The following is a 20,949-nucleotide window of genomic DNA, read 5'->3' on the forward strand; positions in this document are numbered from 1 at the left end:
GGGAGGCTATTGTTTTGTTCTGTTTTTTTTTTTTTTAGCTTGCTTTAGTGTTGATCTTGAATGCTGTTTTTTTTTTTTTTAACCAGTGAACAAGTATTAGTGTGTGTTATAGGTGTGTCAGATTGCTATAAAGTTTGTATCTCAAATAAATTAAAATATATTTGTAAGGCTCCAACACAGCTTAAATGATGGCCTGATACAGAGAGCCAGGAGCGATCCATCTAATCAAATTCCACCAGCGCTCTCCACCCTACAAGACTCATCCTGCTTTGGCACAGCTGCAACCCCTCTGGCTGAGGGAGGAACACAGATCCAAAAACAGAAATGTCAAGAACAGCATGCCACAAAACCGTAATGATTCTAATAGAACTGCTGCCTGATCTGCTCATTTCTAATTAAAGTGTGGTATTTGTAGAGATTTATCAGACAATCACTGCAACCATGCAGGCACACATACATTTTATGTGAAGTAATTACATATTAAGGCAAAAACAAACACTACAAGGTTGTTTTTCTTAGACCAAACTTTACTCAAACAGTTGATGTTTACAAAGAGTTGTACAGATTTAATGGTGCCTTGGATATAGGCCCAAATGAAACCAAATAGTTAACAGTGGCCATCAAATGGACATAGCTAAAAAGTTGTCTGCACACCACATCCTCCTGGGAAGCCAGCAATTTTCCATAATTCTCTACAGAAATGACTATTTCAAAGCAGGTACAAGGGACTCAACATGAAAGGAAACTTGCTTTACAAGTCTGAAAATGATCCTCTAACAATGTTTTTGTTTAGTTGGGATTGAACTATAACCTCTAGAGCTAGCTTTCATCAGAGAAACACCAAAAAATAACCCATCTTCATCTAATCTAAACTTAGTGGAGGCCATACGTCTAGAAAAATTTTAAATGTCCCCATGGCAGCAGGGAACAATAAGTGCTTTTTGCTTTAAGAGGGACTTGACCTAAATTGGCATTCGCACCATCCAGTCCCAAAGGAGCAAAGGAAAGCAAGCCTGCAATCTTTAACAGGATGTGTGAAAACCTATCAATATAATAAATATAAATACATCTGAGGTTTTCTACAGATTGTGAAAAGGACATGACAAAAATAGCTTTGTTCTCAAACTTAATGCAATTGCATAAATAAAGTGTAATCATAACATTAATTACAATAGTTATAATAAACCTTAAGCTTTAGAAAAAAAAACAAAGAACACTTGGCCCTTTTGAAATGTAAGGCTTGGGCCTATAAAACTTGCCTCGCTTTCTTCTATTTTCACAGTAGATGCACGTCGACACACCTTGGTACAGGTGAACTATGAAAGGAAATTCTCATGAAATATATAATGCATTCCATGAAGTACAATCTAAGGAAAAGATCAGTCAAAAAAAAAATCAGGTCCACACCTTACAGCAACAAGAGCTGACAGTGACCTTGAGATGTTATTTCATTTCTTTGGGGTTACAACTTAACAGAAATCTTGATTAATCAAATTGATATTGTAGTTAATAGCCGATTACATGTACAGTTCCACCTGTTAAATTTCATGAGTGAAAAGCTGACCCAAGGTAATGCTTTCTTTAAAACCTCATTCCCAAGTGCAATTTTATGTCCTGCTGTTTATGAAAGAAATATCACTGAAGTAGAAAAACTACTGTCCACCATGTACTGTGTAAAGCTGTATTTATACTTGACAGCTGCTAAATGTGGCTGTAGAGAAAAAACAAGCATCTTGTCTCAGTGGGATAGTCCAACCTTTTCCATATTTAATAATTCACTGATGGCTCCTTCCTGAGAAAAAGTGGAAAAAAAAGAAATGTAAGAAGAAAACACAATATACAGGGTGTGAAGGGAAACGGGAGGTCTAAGAACATTATTCAATGCACACAAAAGTCATTTAAAGTCCCAGCCGTAGTTTATAAATATGTAGCCTGACAGGCCATGGAAGCAGAGGGGAGGGGGGGGGGGGTTCCTATCAGCAGCAGGCAGAAACAGGAAAGCCAGACCAGGAAGCAAAGACCTGGAGCTGCAGCTCTCTGTGGTGAGTTGATGAGGTGGAGGAGGAGAGGTGGAAAAGCAGGAGGAAAGAGAGAGAGAGACGGACGTCACTCCATGATGGCTCTGTAAATGACGGGTTCGATGTAGTCCTCTCTGTATCGAGAGTTGATGACCCGTTGTCTTTTGGAGTTCTGCTTGACGTCGTTCTGTGTGAAGAGCTCAAAACGCATATCTGACGCCACCGACTGCGGAGCAAGCACAACATCAGAGAGAGAAATGAGTCCTTGCTTGCTTGCTAATCTGTTAAATACCAAATGTGCAATAACCAATGTTTAAAGTCACACCTAGCACACTTCATAACACTTCTGACAAAAAGGTATCTTTGCATTTTCAGATTATTTTTTTCTTTATGCTTCTCTGATATGAATCAAATCTGTGGGGGATTATAAATTACCATTCTTGACTTCACTCGTTTGGGCAGATTCTCATCTAGAGTGTAGATGTCTTCTCGTTTGACAGAGATTTGTGATCCATCCTCAAACTCAACCTGAATGCGCGCACGCACACACACACACGCGCACACACACACACACACACACACACACACACACACACACACACACACACACAGAGGAAGTTGAACCATTAAAATACACGTGGATTAAAATTCCCTTCACCAGCATTTGCATGACTGCTGGTTTTAGTATTTTATTACATGGCAATATAAGAACTTTACTCACATGCTGCAATAAACCAACTGCTTAACTGGGTAGTAAAACTACAAGTAATAATATGCAGTCAGTTGTGTCACATCATAATTTCTCCTGAACCAAATGTTAATTAGCAGAGAAACTGCATAAAAAGCCAACCAGATAAAGGTACTTCGGTTTAAGATATTTTTGTGTCCTGATGTTTTTATTGTTAACTGCACAGACCACACACTTTTTGAGGTTAGGGGACTTCACTCAATATCTTCTAATGTGTTTTGAACAGAGTGAGTAAGAATTTTACATATAGCATAAGCATGTCAGGGAGGGCAACTGAGACAGATAAGTGGAGATTTACCAGGTACATGGGGATGGAGTGCGACGCTACGAACTTGGCCCCGTATATCAACCCGTCTGTCCATCGCACTTGAACAGCAGCACCTTCTGCAGGTGGACCGAGTCGGACACAGTCCCGGTTCTGAAAACACATTAGAATGCATGGTAAAATATAGGTGTATATATCAGACAAGGAACCTGTCATTTACATCTCACAAAGTTATTCATTAAGTTAGTTCACTTCATCCATTCATATCACCGATACTGCTGATTGATACTTTGATCTTGTTCATTTGAGGCAGTAAATGATTAACAGAAGTAATTCTATTATTTATACCTCGATGTCCTCTGGGAAGAGGTTGTCACTGTATGATCCATCGTCAAACACAACCTCGTAGAAGGTGGCTGTAGTCAGTTCTACCACGTCGCTGTGGTAGTAACGGCCATTTTTGTATTTACAGATCACCTTCTGACCCACTGCCAACTCCCGCATGGAAGCCTTGTCACGCTGTGGGACAGAAGACAGGTGTTATTCTTAAAAGCTTATCATATCTCATCATTCACTCTAACAGCCTCCAGGAAAGATGAGACAGTGGTTATAGTGCAGGAGAAAGCATGGGTCTATAAAGATAACTCAGCAAGTATACTGCTGAGGCAATATTTGGTCAGTAATGTGTACCCAGGAAATTATATTGCTCTCTCTGCTTCATGGTACCACATTACAGCAGAGGAGCCACACTAACAAGCCCAGACTTGTTGCTGCATAGCTCAGTGCCACAACAGCAAAGAAGAAACATTCATAAAGTCCATTTAAATTCAGTGAACATCAGTTTTGTCTCAACAGGACCAAACAGATGTCTTTCTTCCCCAATGAGCAAATTAAATCAGCATGAACATTTATAAAAGTAAAAATCCCTGTGGTAGTTTGAGGGCTGAGAAAGCAGTTTTCCAGCTATTACTGTGTAGCATGGCTGACTAAACCAGGGCCAGAAGCTAAGATGCAAGCCTAATTAGTCTTCACTTTCTAAAAGTATCTTGGCATGAAGATAAATGCATTTATCTTATCCTTCTTGCATAATCAACAAAAACAGTCACAAGAAAATAGTTTAAAACTTGATTTAGAACATTTAAGAGGTCCTAACATGATCTTAGAACCTGTAACCACTGAACTCTGACTCCACTGAAGGAATCTTCAATGAGGAACTGAGAAAAATCTCAAGTAAGCTGTGTTTACATGCAACATTTTAAGTGCCATCCTTGGTTGTTTCCCACAACACAGGTCAGTTCACAAAACACAGAAAGTGCTTGTAGTAAAATTAGTCATCACAGTACATACTTGTCTGGGCAGCTTTCCCTTTAGTTAAATAACCTAATACCAGCTAAGCAATGAGATAAGATATAGTCAACAAGTGAGTGTGCATCACTACATTACCTTTTATTTCTTCAAACAAGAAATGCTCCAGTTAGCCCTTTTTACCGCACAAAACCCCAAAATGTAAACAGAACTTCACAGGATAATGTATGTAATGTTAAGCCCTCTGAGGCTATATAAATAACATTGACTTGACGGCTGTCACACTGTACTGTATATACAATGAAGGAAGTGCTTTTCTACTGTGGTACCTCAGGCATGATAGGCGCTCGGTGTCTGTGGCAGGTGATGTAGACTATGAACGGCCAGTCGTCTGGGTGCATGAGGATCCCAGCTGCCTGAGCGCAGGTGGGGTGAAATGCCGTGGAGCAGCGCCCGTGGGAGCACTGCACACAGCAGCCCTTCACTTCCCTCTTCATCCGCTTCCTGCAGTACGCACACTTCTACCATAGTGACAAAGACAGAAGCACAAAGCGGGGGAATAAAGGTTAAGAGGAAGAGTTTTGAGTGGCAGATTTAAGTAAAGGAAGTACAGGGGAAGGAAAGGAGGAGAAAGGAAACAAGCAAATGGGGAGGATGATAAAGTTTTCAAAAGGGAGTAAAAGACAGGCAGAACCAGACACGAAATGGAGCGCAAATATGTTAGCAGGAAATTGCAAAACTTCCTTTTGATAACTTTTGGGGTTCTGACATCACATGTGCTAATTTAAAAGTAGATCTATTGAACCGACCTCTAACAATGGAGACAAGGCCAACTATTGTGACCAAAGTCCTGAATTATTTCCAGCAGACTGTTTCGTAGATGACTCATACACAAGACAAAAGAATAGCATATATGTGTCAGCTTTTTTAATCCCTTCCAAGTGAACTCCTTAGTTAGTTGACTCGCTTATTTTTTTCTATTTCCTGTCTATTTCTTTTTCTCTTTTTTAAATCAAATGTAGTCAGAATGTGATGTCTCTGAGGGCTAGAATGAGAAATGAAACAGGGTAAAGGACAGCCAACATTTTCACTCTGCTATAATGTGTGCCCACAGCTAGAACCACAAACAGATGCTATCAGCTCTGTTTACCGAGAATACAAACTATGTATGAGTTCACAAGGATGTGAGGTGGTGATAAAAAAAAGAACTGACTCATAATGAGGAAATGGAAAAACCGTGATAAAGGTGAGATATTATCGGGGCATTTACTGTATGTCAATAAATATCGAGAGCAGTGTGTTGGTGAACATCAGACAAACACACAGAAAAGAGGCGGGGCAACTATTTGAGTTTAATCTCAGCATTCTGTTGAATTGACAGAAATGTTCACAGGACATTTTATATGACTTATTACCTTCATGCCTACAGCTACTAAACAGGTCCCCATACCAGCACGCACACCACATCACTGTGACTGCAGTGAGTCTTACCAGTCTGAAGCGTGGCAGTGGGATTGCAGAGAGATCGATGGGGCTCCGCTCGGTGATGTTGACAAAGCGAGCTTCCAGCACAGTGATGGCACAAAGCACATGAACCCACCTATGAGAAAGCAAACATGAAGTAGATTCGGGACAAACAGTACAATGTCCAGGGTGCAGTGTTTCTGGAAATATCAAAGCACATGTAGCAGCAATGTGGTTAATCATTTAAACAGTCTAGTGTTGGGAATACACGTTAATGTCAACATAAAAATCATTAGAATTGATTAATTGACAAATACATGGTAAGGATTCTATAATAAACTAATATTTTATTATTATTTTAACTGAAAACAGCATTACTTTTCAGCAAATCATGACACAAATTTCCCAAGCTTCCCCCAAACACAAAACAGACACCTTTAAAAACAAGATTGCATAAATGTCACCAGGAACTATCTCCATGTAAAATATATGTTGTTTGAACAACTTATTCATAACTTGAACATGAAAGTTCATGAAAAAGTAGTTTGATTTAAGGTCCATTTACTAGCTTTTTCCTGGAGAACTTCATCCACCAGAGGACTCTGAGATGCATTTGAAAGCTAGTTTGCAAGTGGACCTTGAGTCCAAATCATTTTTTGTCAAAAGTTCTAAACCAGTCACTGGTGTGTTTGGATATGTAGTGGAGCAAAAAGTTTACTTTTTAAAATACATTCCATGGTGCCACGGATAACTAACATAAGTTCGATAAGTGGTCCCTGCCCGAATATAATTCCGTAAACAATATTTAGATGAACTCCACCTGAAGGCTAAAAAATGCACAACACTTGCAACCTCTGGTAACCTATTCATAGTTATTAAGTGCATTATTATGACCAATAAGAAGAGAGTAAGTTACCCACTGTCATAAGACATTAAAGATAGTTGGCTGAGAGGGAAACATTGCCTGTCTAGTCAAGTCAATTTTATTTGCATAGCCAAATATCACATATCTGCCTCAGGGGGGATTTACAATCTCTACAGCTATAAAAACATCCTTAGAAAAAAACCAAAAAAGTATCATTTCCTGTCTTTCAACTGACATTTATGTAAAGTGCCCTTCATTCATGGATAAAGTGTAACCACAGAATGAGGATGTATAACAGCCACATAAACACATCTGCTGTATCTGTGTGTGTGTGTGTGTGCATTAAAAAATGCATTTAGCTTGAGGGGCTTGATCCACCAGATGGATTTCAGCAGTAACTGACTTTAATGTGGTTCATAGAAAAGTGAACAGTGAGCATGGGTAGCAATCTGTTGTGTACCAGCCAGACACACTATGTCTGGGATGTTTTGTAAACATCACACACTGTAAATGCCATGAGAATTAAGAACGTGTTAGGGCACTTGAACCTGCACAAAAGTCCAAACAATAAAGTCCTGGGTGTTTCCATATTACCACATGTCCTATCATCCTATCAAATCAAACACCCTTTGTCCTCATAACTAATAACTCATGGGTTCACACTTAAGACTGATCCCTGAACTATTTCACACCAGTTCATCTGACATTGGCATAAATTTAGCAGCAACTTGGATTTCCATGGCTACTAAACACAAATTACAGGTCTGTGGTGGCTGCACTGTTGTCTGCTGGTATTACTTACTTGTCATTGTTGGCTTTCTGCAGAGCTCCACCTCTGAGGGAACACAGACAACAATCCTGAAGGAAGAAACACACAATAATGTCTGTTAATTCTGAAAGTAGTAGTTCTGGCAGTTCATGTCTTTATTATCATATTTAAATCTGGACACTTGGATATATGATGTTCTACTCTTTATCATTTATACCTTCACATTGGGATCCATATTTCCTCCGCTGGATAGGTGTCAGCTATGTAAAGCAGCTGTAACAAACGCATCACTGCACTTTCTTACAACCTATTCCTAACATACATCACTGCAAGTAAGTGACCTACAGAGTGGCACTAATTAATAAACACCAGCCAACAGGTTGAGTAATAAGGACACAGGCAGAGAGTGAAGTGAAGATGGTTGTTTTACCTCTATAGCAGTCACATATACTAATAAAGGGTGTAGGACCGTTAATAGTTTTTGGCCACAATAATAAATAACATTGGGTTGCAATCATCTAATCTCAGTTGTACATGTGTATTTTCACGCTTGATTTTCTGCCCTGATATCATCAATATCCTACGGAACACATTATGTAAACAAAGGTGGGAAATATGGTATAATATGGCTGGTAAACTTACTGAAGATATTTCAATTTAGGAGCCTAGAAAATTTATATCATGGGTTTTTTTCAAAACAGGGCATGCTTATAATTCTCTTATAAATCTACAAGATAAATAAGTTTAAGATTGTTTGCATTCTCAAATAAGGGGGAAAAAAGACTATCCTTCAACGTCATGTATACCAAACTTGAAAACCCAGACAAATAAAAACAGAAACAGCAGGAAATCAAAGTCCTTTGAAGTGTCACAATAAACGATGTGGTAGCATTGCCCAATGGTGGTCAAAGGTCTTTGTGTCTCACAAAAATCTATTGTTCTGATCAGACAAGAATGCTGAACGCAAAGGAAGTTTACAGGCTCATTTCACAAACATAGTTAGGAAAAAACACATCCCCCAAACAGTAACAAACAAAGGAAGGCAACATTCTACAACCATCTTAAACCAAAGGAAGTGACAACACAGAGCGCCTCTTATTTTGCATTATAGCAGAGAAAGCTAGAGGCACAACCTTGAGGTGCTGGTGTGGTTAGTAGTGGTTTGATATAATCACTTCAGGAAATGCTACCATGAGTGCACATGAAGTACATTTATGTTTGCTGAACTTCAGTGCCATATAAAGCTGCAGTAAAAACTAAGAGGCCATCACGATTCTTGTAAATGCCACAATGGTCTCAGCTGCAGCTAGAGGCAAATAAATTCACTTAAATTTTTTTTAAATGAGTTTAAATTTTATCTTACTACACGTGGTCACAGTGGCAGTCAGCCAATGGCACTGGTCTGTCATCAGCTGTGTATATAGATGTTTCTGTTAAAACCTTGATGCCTCACCACGTGCCATCTATTTTTCACTATTTAGCACACCCTGATACAGGGATACAACAAATCTGCTGCTGCATTTGTTGGTTTTACCTGTTATCAGAAGGAGGAGTAATGTAAATGATTTCTCTCTAAATAATGACCAATTAGCTAACCTCGGTGGTGGCATCAGCCTCACAGCGAGCACACAGCCAGTCGTCTAGCTCCGCTTCATCCCCAGACACACCGTAGCAACCTGAGCAGGAACAGAAAAGAACGCATCACACATTCTCTTCTCTTAAGATCTCACAACCTGCATTTAACAACTTCGTTAATAATGATGTCCTCTCTTTGGCTGGTAACCTGCACAAAAAGTTACATTAATTCCCCATTCACCTCATTATTTTATGTGGATATAACTGGCAACATTTTGATTATAGATATGGAAGACTGTTTGTGGGCAAAACATTGAGAGTCATACCCACATAAAATAAAAGAGGAACTGAGAATGAGACAGCCGTGGGCAGGGATTTTTTACTTTTTTAGTGAGCTTAACTAGCAAAGTATTTGTGTATGTTTGTGTACGTCTTGGAATTATTTTCATATTTAAAATGATTTAATAGAACTGATTAGTATACAGAACGACCAGACCAGGATGGACTAATATAAAACATTAACAATAAAACAATTCATTTCAGATAGACTCTGTGTACATTGTGTGTAAGAGTTCTTAGCACTCCTTGCTGAATAATTTTATGAGCCACAGATGTGTTTACATATTCATCCGTAATCCATTTATGGACTTTTCTGATGGCAGTTTCTCACATAACTGCATGTAACAGTAGTGTTAAGAATAACCTTTGAGTAGTTGTTTCCTGAAGAATAACAAAGGACTTGAATGTACTGGAATGTTCTAAACAATGCATACTTTGAGTAGATAGGGGCCTTACTGGTATGTACGCGGACGCAGCACTGAGCACAGCTGACCAACCGGCTGGTCCCGTCCTCTGCTACATGTGGGTTAGACAGCTGTCCCTCCCCGCCATCATTTGTCTTGCTGGTTTGGGTGTTGAAACACATTTCAGGGATGATTGGTTTGGACCATTGGCGGCCTCCTGGATGGTTCACCAATGTCACGCTGGAACTCCCACTACTGGACTCAGACTTAAGGGGGAAAAAAGGTTCAGAGACATATTATCACTTTTTTTTCCCCACACATTCATTATATTAATATCTGATGGATTCTCTGGCTGAGACACCTTAAAATCTTTTAAGTGTCAAATCAATACACAACCATGTCAGCGTTGTTCAGACATTACAGTGGCTAATTTGTGAGACATATATTAGATATATATTTTTTGCTTCAAAACTATATTATCAAGCTTGACATGTAAGACACAAGATGTTTGCTTCAAAAGTTGATTCCCATAAATGACAAAAAATACATACAGTACCAGTCAACAGTTTGGACAACCTTTCTCATTCAAGTTAATGGGAAAGTGTGTCCAAACTTTTGACTGGTACTGTATATATTTTAGGTATTGATAACTAACTTTCCACTGATAGGATGGTAATAAGACAATAACAGAAATAACTTCATAAAGACTGAACATGGTTCTAGTTCTCACCTGTTGGTAAGTGTGGAAGAGCAGACAGATGGAGCAGTAAGGGGCCTGCTGGCCCATCCTCTTGTTGTACTCCCTCTCTGTCTGGGGGTTATATGGTCGACACTGCCACAGTTGAGTAAGCGGCTTTGCCCACTCCTCTTTCTCTTCTTGCTCGACCTCCATATCTACATACACCTCTACGGATAGGATGGTGAAATGAAAGACGGAGAAGTAGTGGGAAAGTGTGACAGGAGTAAGATGAAGGAGGACAGAAGGGGAAGCATTAAGATTTAAAGAGATGGAAAGTGAAGAAGCAGTGAAGAATTTGAAAAATGAAAGTTTAAATCAAGAAAATTTAATACATTTACAGAAGACATAATGAGGCCAGGACCTGACATTATGAATCACAGTGCTTAGTAAACAAGAACACATAGTACCACTACATTAAGAAGACTGACTATATTGCAAACCAATAAAATGAATATTGTTCTGCGTACCATCGTCACTGTGCACCTCTCTGATTAAGGGGTGATGACGGGGAAGTCTACAGAGCTGCGCTTGCTGCTGTTGCTTCTTCACCACTGACTTGCAGTACGATTGCTCTTCTGACACCTGGTGGAGCAGGTAATGTATAGCAAGACAAAACTTTCAAAACAGGGATTATACTGTACCTGTAGCAATGAACATAAAATCAGTTACTGTGAGATCTTCCCATTATGAGGCATATTGGTAGCTCTGTACTGGTATGCATACATTTCCAGATGAACATTAAGTCCAATCATCCCTTAGAGTTTAGTTACAGCTCGTAACTACTTACATAGTGATTCTTCTGCAGTACCTGCAGACACTGAGGTGCGATCACCTTCATCTCATCGTGCATTGGTTTCCTGACAGGAATGGTGTCTTTCAGGATGATAATGCCACTATCCGCAAGGGGGCATTGGTTACTCTGTGGTTTGAACAGCATGAATAACATTGAACATTCATGGCAGATTTTAAAATAATGCCTGATAAAGTTTATTGTGTCACCATCAGAGAGGTCACCAATTATTGATAGTTAGTAATTAGTAATGATGACAAGATCAAAGAGATTAGTATGCAAACATCGTGCAAGGGAAATGTACCAGTACAGAGCCACCAAAAAGTGTTGTGTGTTTTTTTTTCTTCAGTACCAGTCAAAAGTTTAGACACACCTTCCCATATCCTTGAATGAAAAAGTGTGTCCAAAATTTTGACTGGTGCTGCACATGCAGTATTACATACATGTGTACCTACTGTACATGCAGTATTACAAAGAAAAGACTTAACTACAAGCTGCTTTGGATCATTTGGTGTTAGCTTGACAGAAATAATCATGCATGCTCCTTGAAACATGATCTGTGCTCTAACATGCATGTGCCACTGAGACAGAGAGCCAACAATCACTAGCATTTTAACGGACTGTGCTACTTTTACATAAATACTAGAAAAAAGTTCAGTTAAAGAAAATAAAAACACAGACCTTTCTTTTGCTGTTCTTGGGGGCCTCAATCTCCATGTTTAACTCTCTGGGTTGTGTTAGAGTCTGAGGGGAAGCAGACCTGCTGGTGTCCTCAGCTTCAGGCTTCTCCTCTTCAGCCTGAGCTTCAAGAGACGTTGAAATTTTGGGTTTGTCCTCTTTTTGGTTCTTCTCCACAGGACTGTGTGCTTCTGAATCATTCAGTGCTACTTTGGTAAGAATGTTTTTGGGTTCTGGCTGTGGCTCCTTTCTTTCACAGCATGGGGCCTGAGGCGAGGACTGAACCTGTGTGTGAGGCAGTGTGCAGGCTCTGAGCTGGAGATGACGCGGTTGATGCTCTCTGGCATAGCTGTGCACCTGAAGCTGTGTGTGAGGCTGCTGGTGCTTTTCTAGAGTGTAGCTGCGCACTTGAAGAGTGTCTTTTGGACTGAGAGTCCTGTGAAAGAGCAGGCTGGCTACCCCCATTTTACGGGCAGGCTGGGCTGTGGCTTCTGTCCACGTAGGTGTCACTGAAACTGATAGATGTCCGTTCTTGGGCTGTGACTGAGACGAGATTGCAGGTGCACGAGTCTTGGTATAGTGAGGGGTACGGCCTGCATCACTATTACCTAAGCCCCTGTGAAATGGATCCATTAAAGTGAGCTTGGTTGGCGTTACTACCAACTTTGGTGGGCCTGTAGAGGGGATAAAAAAAAAGCACACTTTCATCTCATTTTCTTCCCTCGCAAAAAAATTCTTTATAGATAACTGAAAACCCATTTAGAGTAGCTAACCTAAAGGAGCCAGTAAAATGATTCACTGGTAATGAATACCTTTGTTTCTCTTGCCATCTTGTGACATAGTACGTGGAGGTATAAGACTTAGCCTGGGACGCTTCCCGTACTGCTCCACTTCCTCGTCTTCATCCTTGGGAACAACCTCCTCGGGCACCTCTAGACACACCCTGTGTCTCTTGGTCTCTATCCTTTGTGTGGTGCTGAGGGTTTATCAAATAGAGACAATGATAAAGGATTTGTAACAATTCCCATTCTCTTGATTTCCATTGATAGGGAACCATACAGAATACATATACTGTTGGGTTACTTTTGAAAAGACACATTTCACTTAATGGTACATTCCTGAAAGCACCATAAACATCATGTGTGTCAAGGACAGACAACATTAAACAAGACTAGATTCTGCCTTCCCAAAATCCCCAATCTAACATTTCAACATTTAAAGGATTGCAACCTCATTTACTGAATTGTTCTTGATGGTCACACTACTGATGTGTGTAACAAATACTTCTTACAACAAAAATGTTTATAAAATTATAACAAAATAAAAATGATATGTTTTCCCTCTCCAAAATCCGAAGTAAAACAAACATGTATCTCACTGCAAACTAAAACTAAACTGAAATTGTTTCAATAATGTAGCACTTACAGAAAAATAGAAAACAAATGTGATGTTGGCAATGGCATAAAAGGCTACCCTCCAAAAATACCCTTCAAATAGTTCTTCTGTGTTATCTTCATTTAATTTGCCTCTGGGAATCAGTTACCCAATTGTCAATATTAAATAAAATTCCCCTTCTATCTCTATAACCCAAAATCCAGCAGTGAGCCCGTGTCTTCAGCAACTGAATGGTGATTGTAGCATGTGGCCTACCATATGCACCTCGTGACAGTGCAAGTGATTCCCCAATTACAACAGCTGCATCTCACACCTGGAATCAGGAAAGTCCCAATCCCTTGCACTGGAGCAGTGATGGACTGTTCATATGTCACATAAAGTTGTGACACATTATGAGAGATATTCTATCCTCACATGATAAAACTTAAATAGTTAGTTAAATGAGACCGACTACCCAGCACACACTGCAGGTTTACAAAACTTCAACCACCCCCCCCTTACACAATTAGATACACACCAACTTCTGTTTTCACAAAGAAACATTTAAGCAGTGATGTTGCTCAGTAAATTACTTTCATTAAACTTCATTTCATTATCAGCATATATGTTTCCAAATGAATGCAGTTAACTTTTTTAAATAAAAAAGCTGCATACTCTCAGACTTTTCTCTTCTTTTTTCTGTCAGTCAGTTACCTTCATCAAGAAGACCGGTTAGTTAGACTGTCAGTTATATTGCAGTTCACTTGACTAAGGACACAAGTGAGTGGTTTGGAATATAGTGCACTGAAGTTAAGAGCCTAAAAATAGTGCCCCATCTATTTATTTAATTCAGAATCTATTCTCAATCAAATCATGACACCAAGAATCATGGGATTCCTTAATATTGTATCTATGTCTATATAGCCCATTTCACACATGCAGTCTATCCCTGAACTGTTCAGGAACATTTCCTGCATGGGGTCATGTGTGAATGGGAGCAGAGATTGACATTCAGGGAGATCTCTCCAGGAAAACGCTGATATGGCTGTGTTGTGAATGAAAGCAATAATGTTGCAGGTACAAGCACGTAAAGGGTTATGTCCGTCTGACGAACAACGCTTTCACACTGAGCGAGCGAACCAATCACAAGACTCTGCTGATGACGCATTTGAATCTGTGACTTGTTTATGGCTGCCTTACCGATGCTTTTGTGGGTGATTTGATAACTAACAAGCAATGCAAGTCCTTTTATTTGCAAACAAGCTCCTTTTTTCAAGAATGGCTGGAAACTGGAAAGATTCCGAAATAAGGGAGCTCCTCTCCGTCTCAGAGCGGTTGGCATACATAAGTGTTGTATGACCACCATCTGCTGAACTGTCCCTTGCCCCATCTAGTCCAGCACTGCCATGACATGTGTGAAAAGGCGCAAGATGGAAATGTTCCTGAATGTAGCTGCATGTGTGAACAATGAAAATCACTAGCGGTGCCTGAAAAGATATCCCAGTAATTTACTGAGAGCTATGAGTGAAAGAGGCTTATGTCACTGGACCTTCATTAGCTGACATACACAGAAGTCTCCCAACAAAAAGGAGAAATAGAAGCTTGAATAACCATGAGTACTAAATTACCCTACGCTAGGGCTGGGCGATATGACCAAAATCTCATATCCCAATAACGATACCCATCTCGATATTGCACATTTCAATTAAATGTATAAATAGTTGGTCCGTCCCCGCCGTCCACCCCCCCCGTGTGTGTGGGATTTCCGTCACAACAATTTAAACGATAGAGCACAAAATGAAACGATAGACGTTTTTCTCTCGTCACACGATATATATCTGCATATCGCACAGCCCTAACCTACGAATGTATATGCAGTATATGACCCACCTCTTCCACTCTCCATCCTCCTCACAGCTCTCCATGGAGCAGTTGTTACTGTTGCTGGTGATGTCATTGAAGGACTCCCCCAAGAACTCCTTAGCCTCTGGGGTGGGCCGTGAGTGATCGATGGGTACCACATCTCGCCCTGCCAGCCACTGTTCATAGCGGTCTGGCTGGAATTTCTTCACAAATACATCCATAGAAATCTTAACCATGTCTTTACGGCATGAGCACTAAAGGAAAGAAAGGAACAAATAGAACATAATTCGAATGATGAATGCAATAGGTATTGTCAGGATAAATATGTATATTGATGTACATTTACACATTATATAGATTCTACAATTATATGAATGCATATGTTTACATTATAGCAGCCAAAGTAAATAATCTGATGAAGATTAGATCAACTGTTAGCGTTCCTCACCAAAACCGATTGCTTGCCGTATTCAATCCATCTCTCAGTGGCAAAATTGGTGGATTCAGCACAGTTGAAACCATGGTTGAAACCAGCATGATAGGCATAGGGGAAAGTTACCATGAACTCACCAGCCTCCTGAGTAATCTTAGGGGGAAAAAAAGATAATAAAAAATTAGTAACTACAGCTTATACATCTTGCTTTTGTAGTGGGTGTAAGGACAACCTGAGAGAGAGGAGGTCATCTGTTTGCAACAGGAATTGACAATTAGTCCATCCGTACCTTTTCAAATGGAATACCATATTTCTTCAGTATCGAGGGGGAGATGAGGGTCATCTTGTGCCTCAAAAAGGCCTCACAATTTTGGGCACTACCAGGAAAGAACCCTAGAAGAGGAGAAAGCAGATAAATGTTGGAGGTCCCCGATTGTTAACAACTTTATACTAAATATCTATGGTAATATTCCACTGGTCTCATACCTTTAGCCAGACGCTCCAATCTTTTCCCGTGTTCTGGAGGAACACAGTACCTGCAGACATTGAAATGAGTCTTCTAATTCACAGTGAACTGATATTGGGCCCTCATCTGCAGAACTATCAATTTTCTCTGCTTTAGGCTTCAATCTTTGATTGAACTGTCTGCGGCCAAGTTGCATTGTGGGTAATGTGGATGCACAGGTTTATTTAACAACTTTTTATTCCTTTGAGGCCAGATTGTATAACTGGAAAAGTAATTACTGAAGTATTTTAATACATAGGCAATAATTTAATCCTCCTCTTAATGTCCATGAGGTTAAGCAGCTCAATGTTAAAAGGTACACGCTTTTAGTAAATTGTAAGTGCATTTTGATGGGCTAATGTGGTGCATCATCAGATGATGTACTACCCTGTGAAAAAACTTGTTTGGCTCTCCACCCAGCAGTTTTTTATAAAACCAAGACATTCTGGGATGGGACCTCCTGTTGCACTTATGCAGCAGTCTAATCAACATGACATAGGAAGTCTGTGTTTTCTTTTTAAATTAATATGAAGTATATAATATTGAGTAAGAATCAACAATTTATGTTTACAACTGATCAAGATCATATATCAGTTTGTGTACTTTACCATGATTTGGGCTCTCCAAAGTGCAAGTAGTTGATACTGTAGAGGTCCATGTCCTCAGTGTGCCAAGCGAAGGTGGTCTTCCACATGCCAAAATACAAGTACGGTGTATTAACACCCTCAATAGTGATGCCACTTTCACGTTCCACGGTATCCAAAATTGTGCCCAGATGACAAATGTTCCACTCTTTGACTTCCTGCACGAGTGAAGTAAATAATACAAGATCAACAGGTGAGACGTGAAACAGTTAGAAGCAGCGTAATGATAACGTTATCATAACCCCTTGTGTATCACGTCAACAGATACACAGACAGCAGGAGAAAACCCATCAATACTGGTGAACATTCACTAGAGCAACAACATGCAACATCATCCAAGATATCAACTCACAGGGTCATATAGACTTCCATTGACATCTGCTCCGTATATGGGAGGGTTAAATGTCACATTCTTCCAGTACTTCCTCTCCAGCTCCTCAAAGTCATCATAGTGAGGGCTACAGAACCTATAAAAGGCATTAACAATTTATTAGCACCAAAAAGTAGCACAAATTAACTTGCAGCATCAAGGTGAAAGTGCAACTGGCAGTATTAAACTGCAGAGATCACAGATTTTATGATGGCAGAAGGAAAAATAAAACACTTTAAATGTCTTATTTCTGCATGTCTCACTTGTCGCTGTTGGCAATCTTGCGGAACTCTCTGACAGGCATGGACTTCTTCTGAATGTTGTATTGAGTGAAAAGGCCTGACTGTCCTGTCACCACCTGCTGAATAGGTGCAGGTATCACCAAATCGTCTATATCATCATAGGAACTTCTCGGCTTCCATTCCTTTGGTGGGACAATCTTGGAGGAAGAAAGTTTGAAAGCAAGTCATTATGTTTTTCTGAACACTTTTTAAAATCAGTAAAGCTCTGGATGTAAGAATGTCACATGTTTGCAACATATGTATGATAAAAATTTAAAGAACAAATGGCCTCATGTTTGTCTAAACTATGCCACAGCAAAAACAGAAATCAAAACTATCTAAGCAGTCCCTCCAGGAAATTGCGGTCTTGTGATTACATTAATTAACGAAAATTTCTGCACAGTATTTGCAAGAGCTTGCAATTTTTCTAAATTATTGCAACTTTTCCGCATGAAATGGCCAAGTCAACAGACCACTTGTGATTTGGACCAATTGTCGCATTTTGTGTCTCGGTAACTTAGGCCATTGCAATGTGCATTCAGCAATGATTTAGGTGCATTCAGGTGGAAGATGGACAAATCTCACCTGCCAACAAAAATTACTGCCATAGACCATGCAAAAAAACTCCCAAATGTTCCCACATGAGGTTTGTATTCAGTTAGTCAGAAGAATACAAGTTGATGCATTGTTCCTCCAGACAGCAAAAATGGACATAATTTACCTCAAACATAAAAATGGGCACTTTGGAAATGAAACTATATTTTTATGTTAGTAGATTTATTTTAATGGCATTATTGGTTGATTTAATTTGGTGCTAAAGTTGAGGTGAAAGTTTATTTAATAAAGGCTTATTAATGGAACTCATGTACAGTATTTTCTTTTTTATAACTTTGAGCCCATGGCTCTCATGTTCAGAAAATAAATTTAAAAATTAGCACTGACATATAGTTGTTTATGTCACATGCAGTATGCTTTTTATGGAAGGAAGTGATTACATATGACTCTTCAATGGCAGTAGTTTAAAAAAAATCATTTATGAAATAAAAATAAAATTATATATTTTAAATTATTCACATTATTTTTCTTTGCTTCCAATTTTTCCCAATTCCCACATTTCTACTACATTAAGAGCACATAAAACATTGCATCACAATTTTTGAGAAAAGCAGCTGCAAAATCAAGTATTTTTGCCCACAATAAACACAAAAAACTGGAGGGACTATCTAATATCCTTCATAAATGTGTCATTGATGATTGTACAATTGTTGTACAAAGCAGATGTGAATATGGACTGTAAACACACGCTGTATCAGCACTTACTTTAGCCAGGCCTGCTTTGTGTGCCCCTTGGGACTCTATATATGCAATGTAGCGGCTGAAGTTCTTGAATTCCTCAGCAGTGGGGTAAAATGTCATTATCCCCTTGGAACCATGGTTTTGGGAAACTGCGTCTGACGCCATCCCAAAACTCAATGGGAGCTCCTGCATATTGTAAAAAAGAGACATTTGTTATTTAATGATACATGATAAACCATAACGTTAATATTTTTTCAAGTGGAGACTCTTTGTTGCTATACACAGGCATTTTACACATTTGTGTTTCATCACCGGACCATGGATGTATAACAAGCATGTATGTATATCTATATATCTATATATCTATATATATATATATATAGATATATAGATAGATCCATGCAAAGTGGGACATTAACTTTTTAAAATGTCAACATCTACCAGCCACTGACAGATAAATGTTCAAATTCACCAGCCACTCAATAGTAAATCATTATTTTTTGTCTGATCTACCAGCCACTTTCATATCTTACCAACATTTGGCTGGTGGCTGGCGTAATTTCTCACCCTGCATCCATGGATTTGTAACTGTATGGTAGCCTCGCCTGCTAACGGTAGCTCCCCTGCTAACAAGCTAAAGACATTAGCGAATCGTATTACGAAAACGAAATGACATACAGCATAGCATTAGCTACTATGATAGTGAGCATGACGTTATTTGTTTTCATTGATATTCAAGTACGAGTTAGTCCTCGTCACGTACACGACAATGAGTTACACTTCTATGAGTGAACTTGCAGTGTTGTTTTCAAGACAACTAGGCTAGCGGGATAGGACTATTTCATGTGTGGCAAACTCCTCCACAGCTATAACTTGGGAAAGGCTAACTTTAACGTTCTCATCATAAATCCTCTATAATGTATCAAATTACAGCTAGCTTATTCCTAAACGCATTAGTCGACAATTGTTCCAGTTCAGTTTTAATAGACAATGCAAACAGTACTAACTCTTGAGTCAGTGGTGCGAATTCTAGGAAATAGACGGGACCCCACCGCTACCATCGACATTAGCAGTTCCGGCTAGTTTAGCTATCAGATTAGCATTTTGAGTTAAGTGGAGTAAACGTGAAGGCCGTCAGCTAACACGACATGCAGATACTTACAACCTGCTCCCCGGGTGATGAAAGAGTTTTCTCTTGCGATGCAAACACTTCGTAATCAACAGAAACAGCAGTTGTGAACACAGAAGAAAGACAGCTGGCTACCTAAGCCCTCTGTGAGTAAAATCCATGAGTAGATTACTATCCTCCATTACCGCTTCAACGCATGCGCACGTACCGCGGATTTTGTTTACCACAACACGCATGGAACACGCTCAGCCAATCAGAGGGCGAGTCTGGTGGCTTTAAATCTCTTTAAAGCTAATCTTTTTGTAAAAATTAATTTAATTCACAGAGATATCGTCTAGTTTTGTGGTAACTTTTGATTTTAGAGATAACTGGAGAGGGCGGTTTTCTAATATTCAAAAAATGAATGATCCAGCAAAAAGATGTCCCGGCAATTCAGAACAGATTTTGGGTTGTTTCAAACACATTAAAATTAATGTTAGTAATGTTTCAACCATGGTTTCAACTCAACCATCTGTTCTTACTGATCACAAGGTTTTTCTTTAATATTTAATTTTTGTGCTTCTGGCATTGACAGACAAAGCGTACTAAGAATACTAAATGATTACAAACTTAAGAAAAGAGTTTTTATTTATTTAGACTAATTATGGAATATAATCTGATTATATCATTTGTGTGTGTGTATGTATGTAGGTGACATAATGAATACAAAATAAATTAAATATGCAGTAGTCTTACCTACATATGTATACAGTACCAGTCGAAAGTCAAGACAGCCCCTCACTCATTTGAATGAGAAAGTGTATTCAAACCTCTGACTGGCACCATACATACACACATACAAATACACATCCACATACATACATACATATATATACTGTACATATACACTATATATATTGTACATACACATACACACATATATATACATAAATACTGTATATACACATGTATATACACACATATACATAGGATGGAGGAGTGTGTGGGGTGGGATGGCGATGGTGGTGGGCCTTCACAGCTGTTTTATCCTGTTATACTCTTTAATTATTGCCACCAAAAATAGGTGGTGCTGCACAATTTCAAGTAATAATCATT

The 20,949-nt window shown here is 39.2% G+C and overlaps 1 protein-coding gene across 2 annotated transcripts; it reads right to left on the reverse strand.

Moving 5' to 3' along the window:
• Window positions 1-506: 506 nt before the first annotated feature.
• LOC121908280 (lysine-specific demethylase 4A-like) lies at window positions 507-20,054 on the reverse strand. 2 transcript variants are annotated; one of them, XM_042428184.1, is made up of 23 exons: window positions 19,888-20,054; window positions 18,750-18,911; window positions 17,412-17,587; window positions 17,131-17,245; window positions 16,743-16,936; window positions 16,116-16,165; window positions 15,919-16,022; window positions 15,645-15,782; window positions 15,224-15,450; window positions 12,772-12,935; window positions 11,963-12,633; window positions 11,279-11,410; window positions 10,959-11,073; window positions 10,483-10,658; window positions 9,805-10,018; window positions 9,031-9,110; window positions 7,468-7,523; window positions 5,828-5,936; window positions 4,666-4,857; window positions 3,380-3,550; window positions 3,065-3,184; window positions 2,454-2,546; window positions 507-2,244 (listed from the first exon to the last, which is right to left on the reverse strand). In XM_042428184.1, the coding sequence occupies exons 2-23, from the start codon at window positions 18,888-18,890 to the stop codon at window positions 2,107-2,109; spliced, it is 3,576 nt and encodes a 1,191-aa protein (XP_042284118.1). In that variant the 5' UTR covers window positions 18,891-18,911; window positions 19,888-20,054; the 3' UTR covers window positions 507-2,106. The 2 variants fall into 2 exon arrangements, with proteins under 2 accessions (XP_042284118.1, XP_042284119.1); XM_042428185.1 differs by lacking the exon at window positions 11,279-11,410.
• Window positions 20,055-20,949: the final 895 nt, after the last annotated feature.

This window comes from Thunnus maccoyii, chromosome 12 (genome assembly GCF_910596095.1).
Source record: "Thunnus maccoyii chromosome 12, fThuMac1.1, whole genome shotgun sequence".
NCBI lineage: Eukaryota > Metazoa > Chordata > Actinopteri > Scombriformes > Scombridae > Thunnus > Thunnus maccoyii.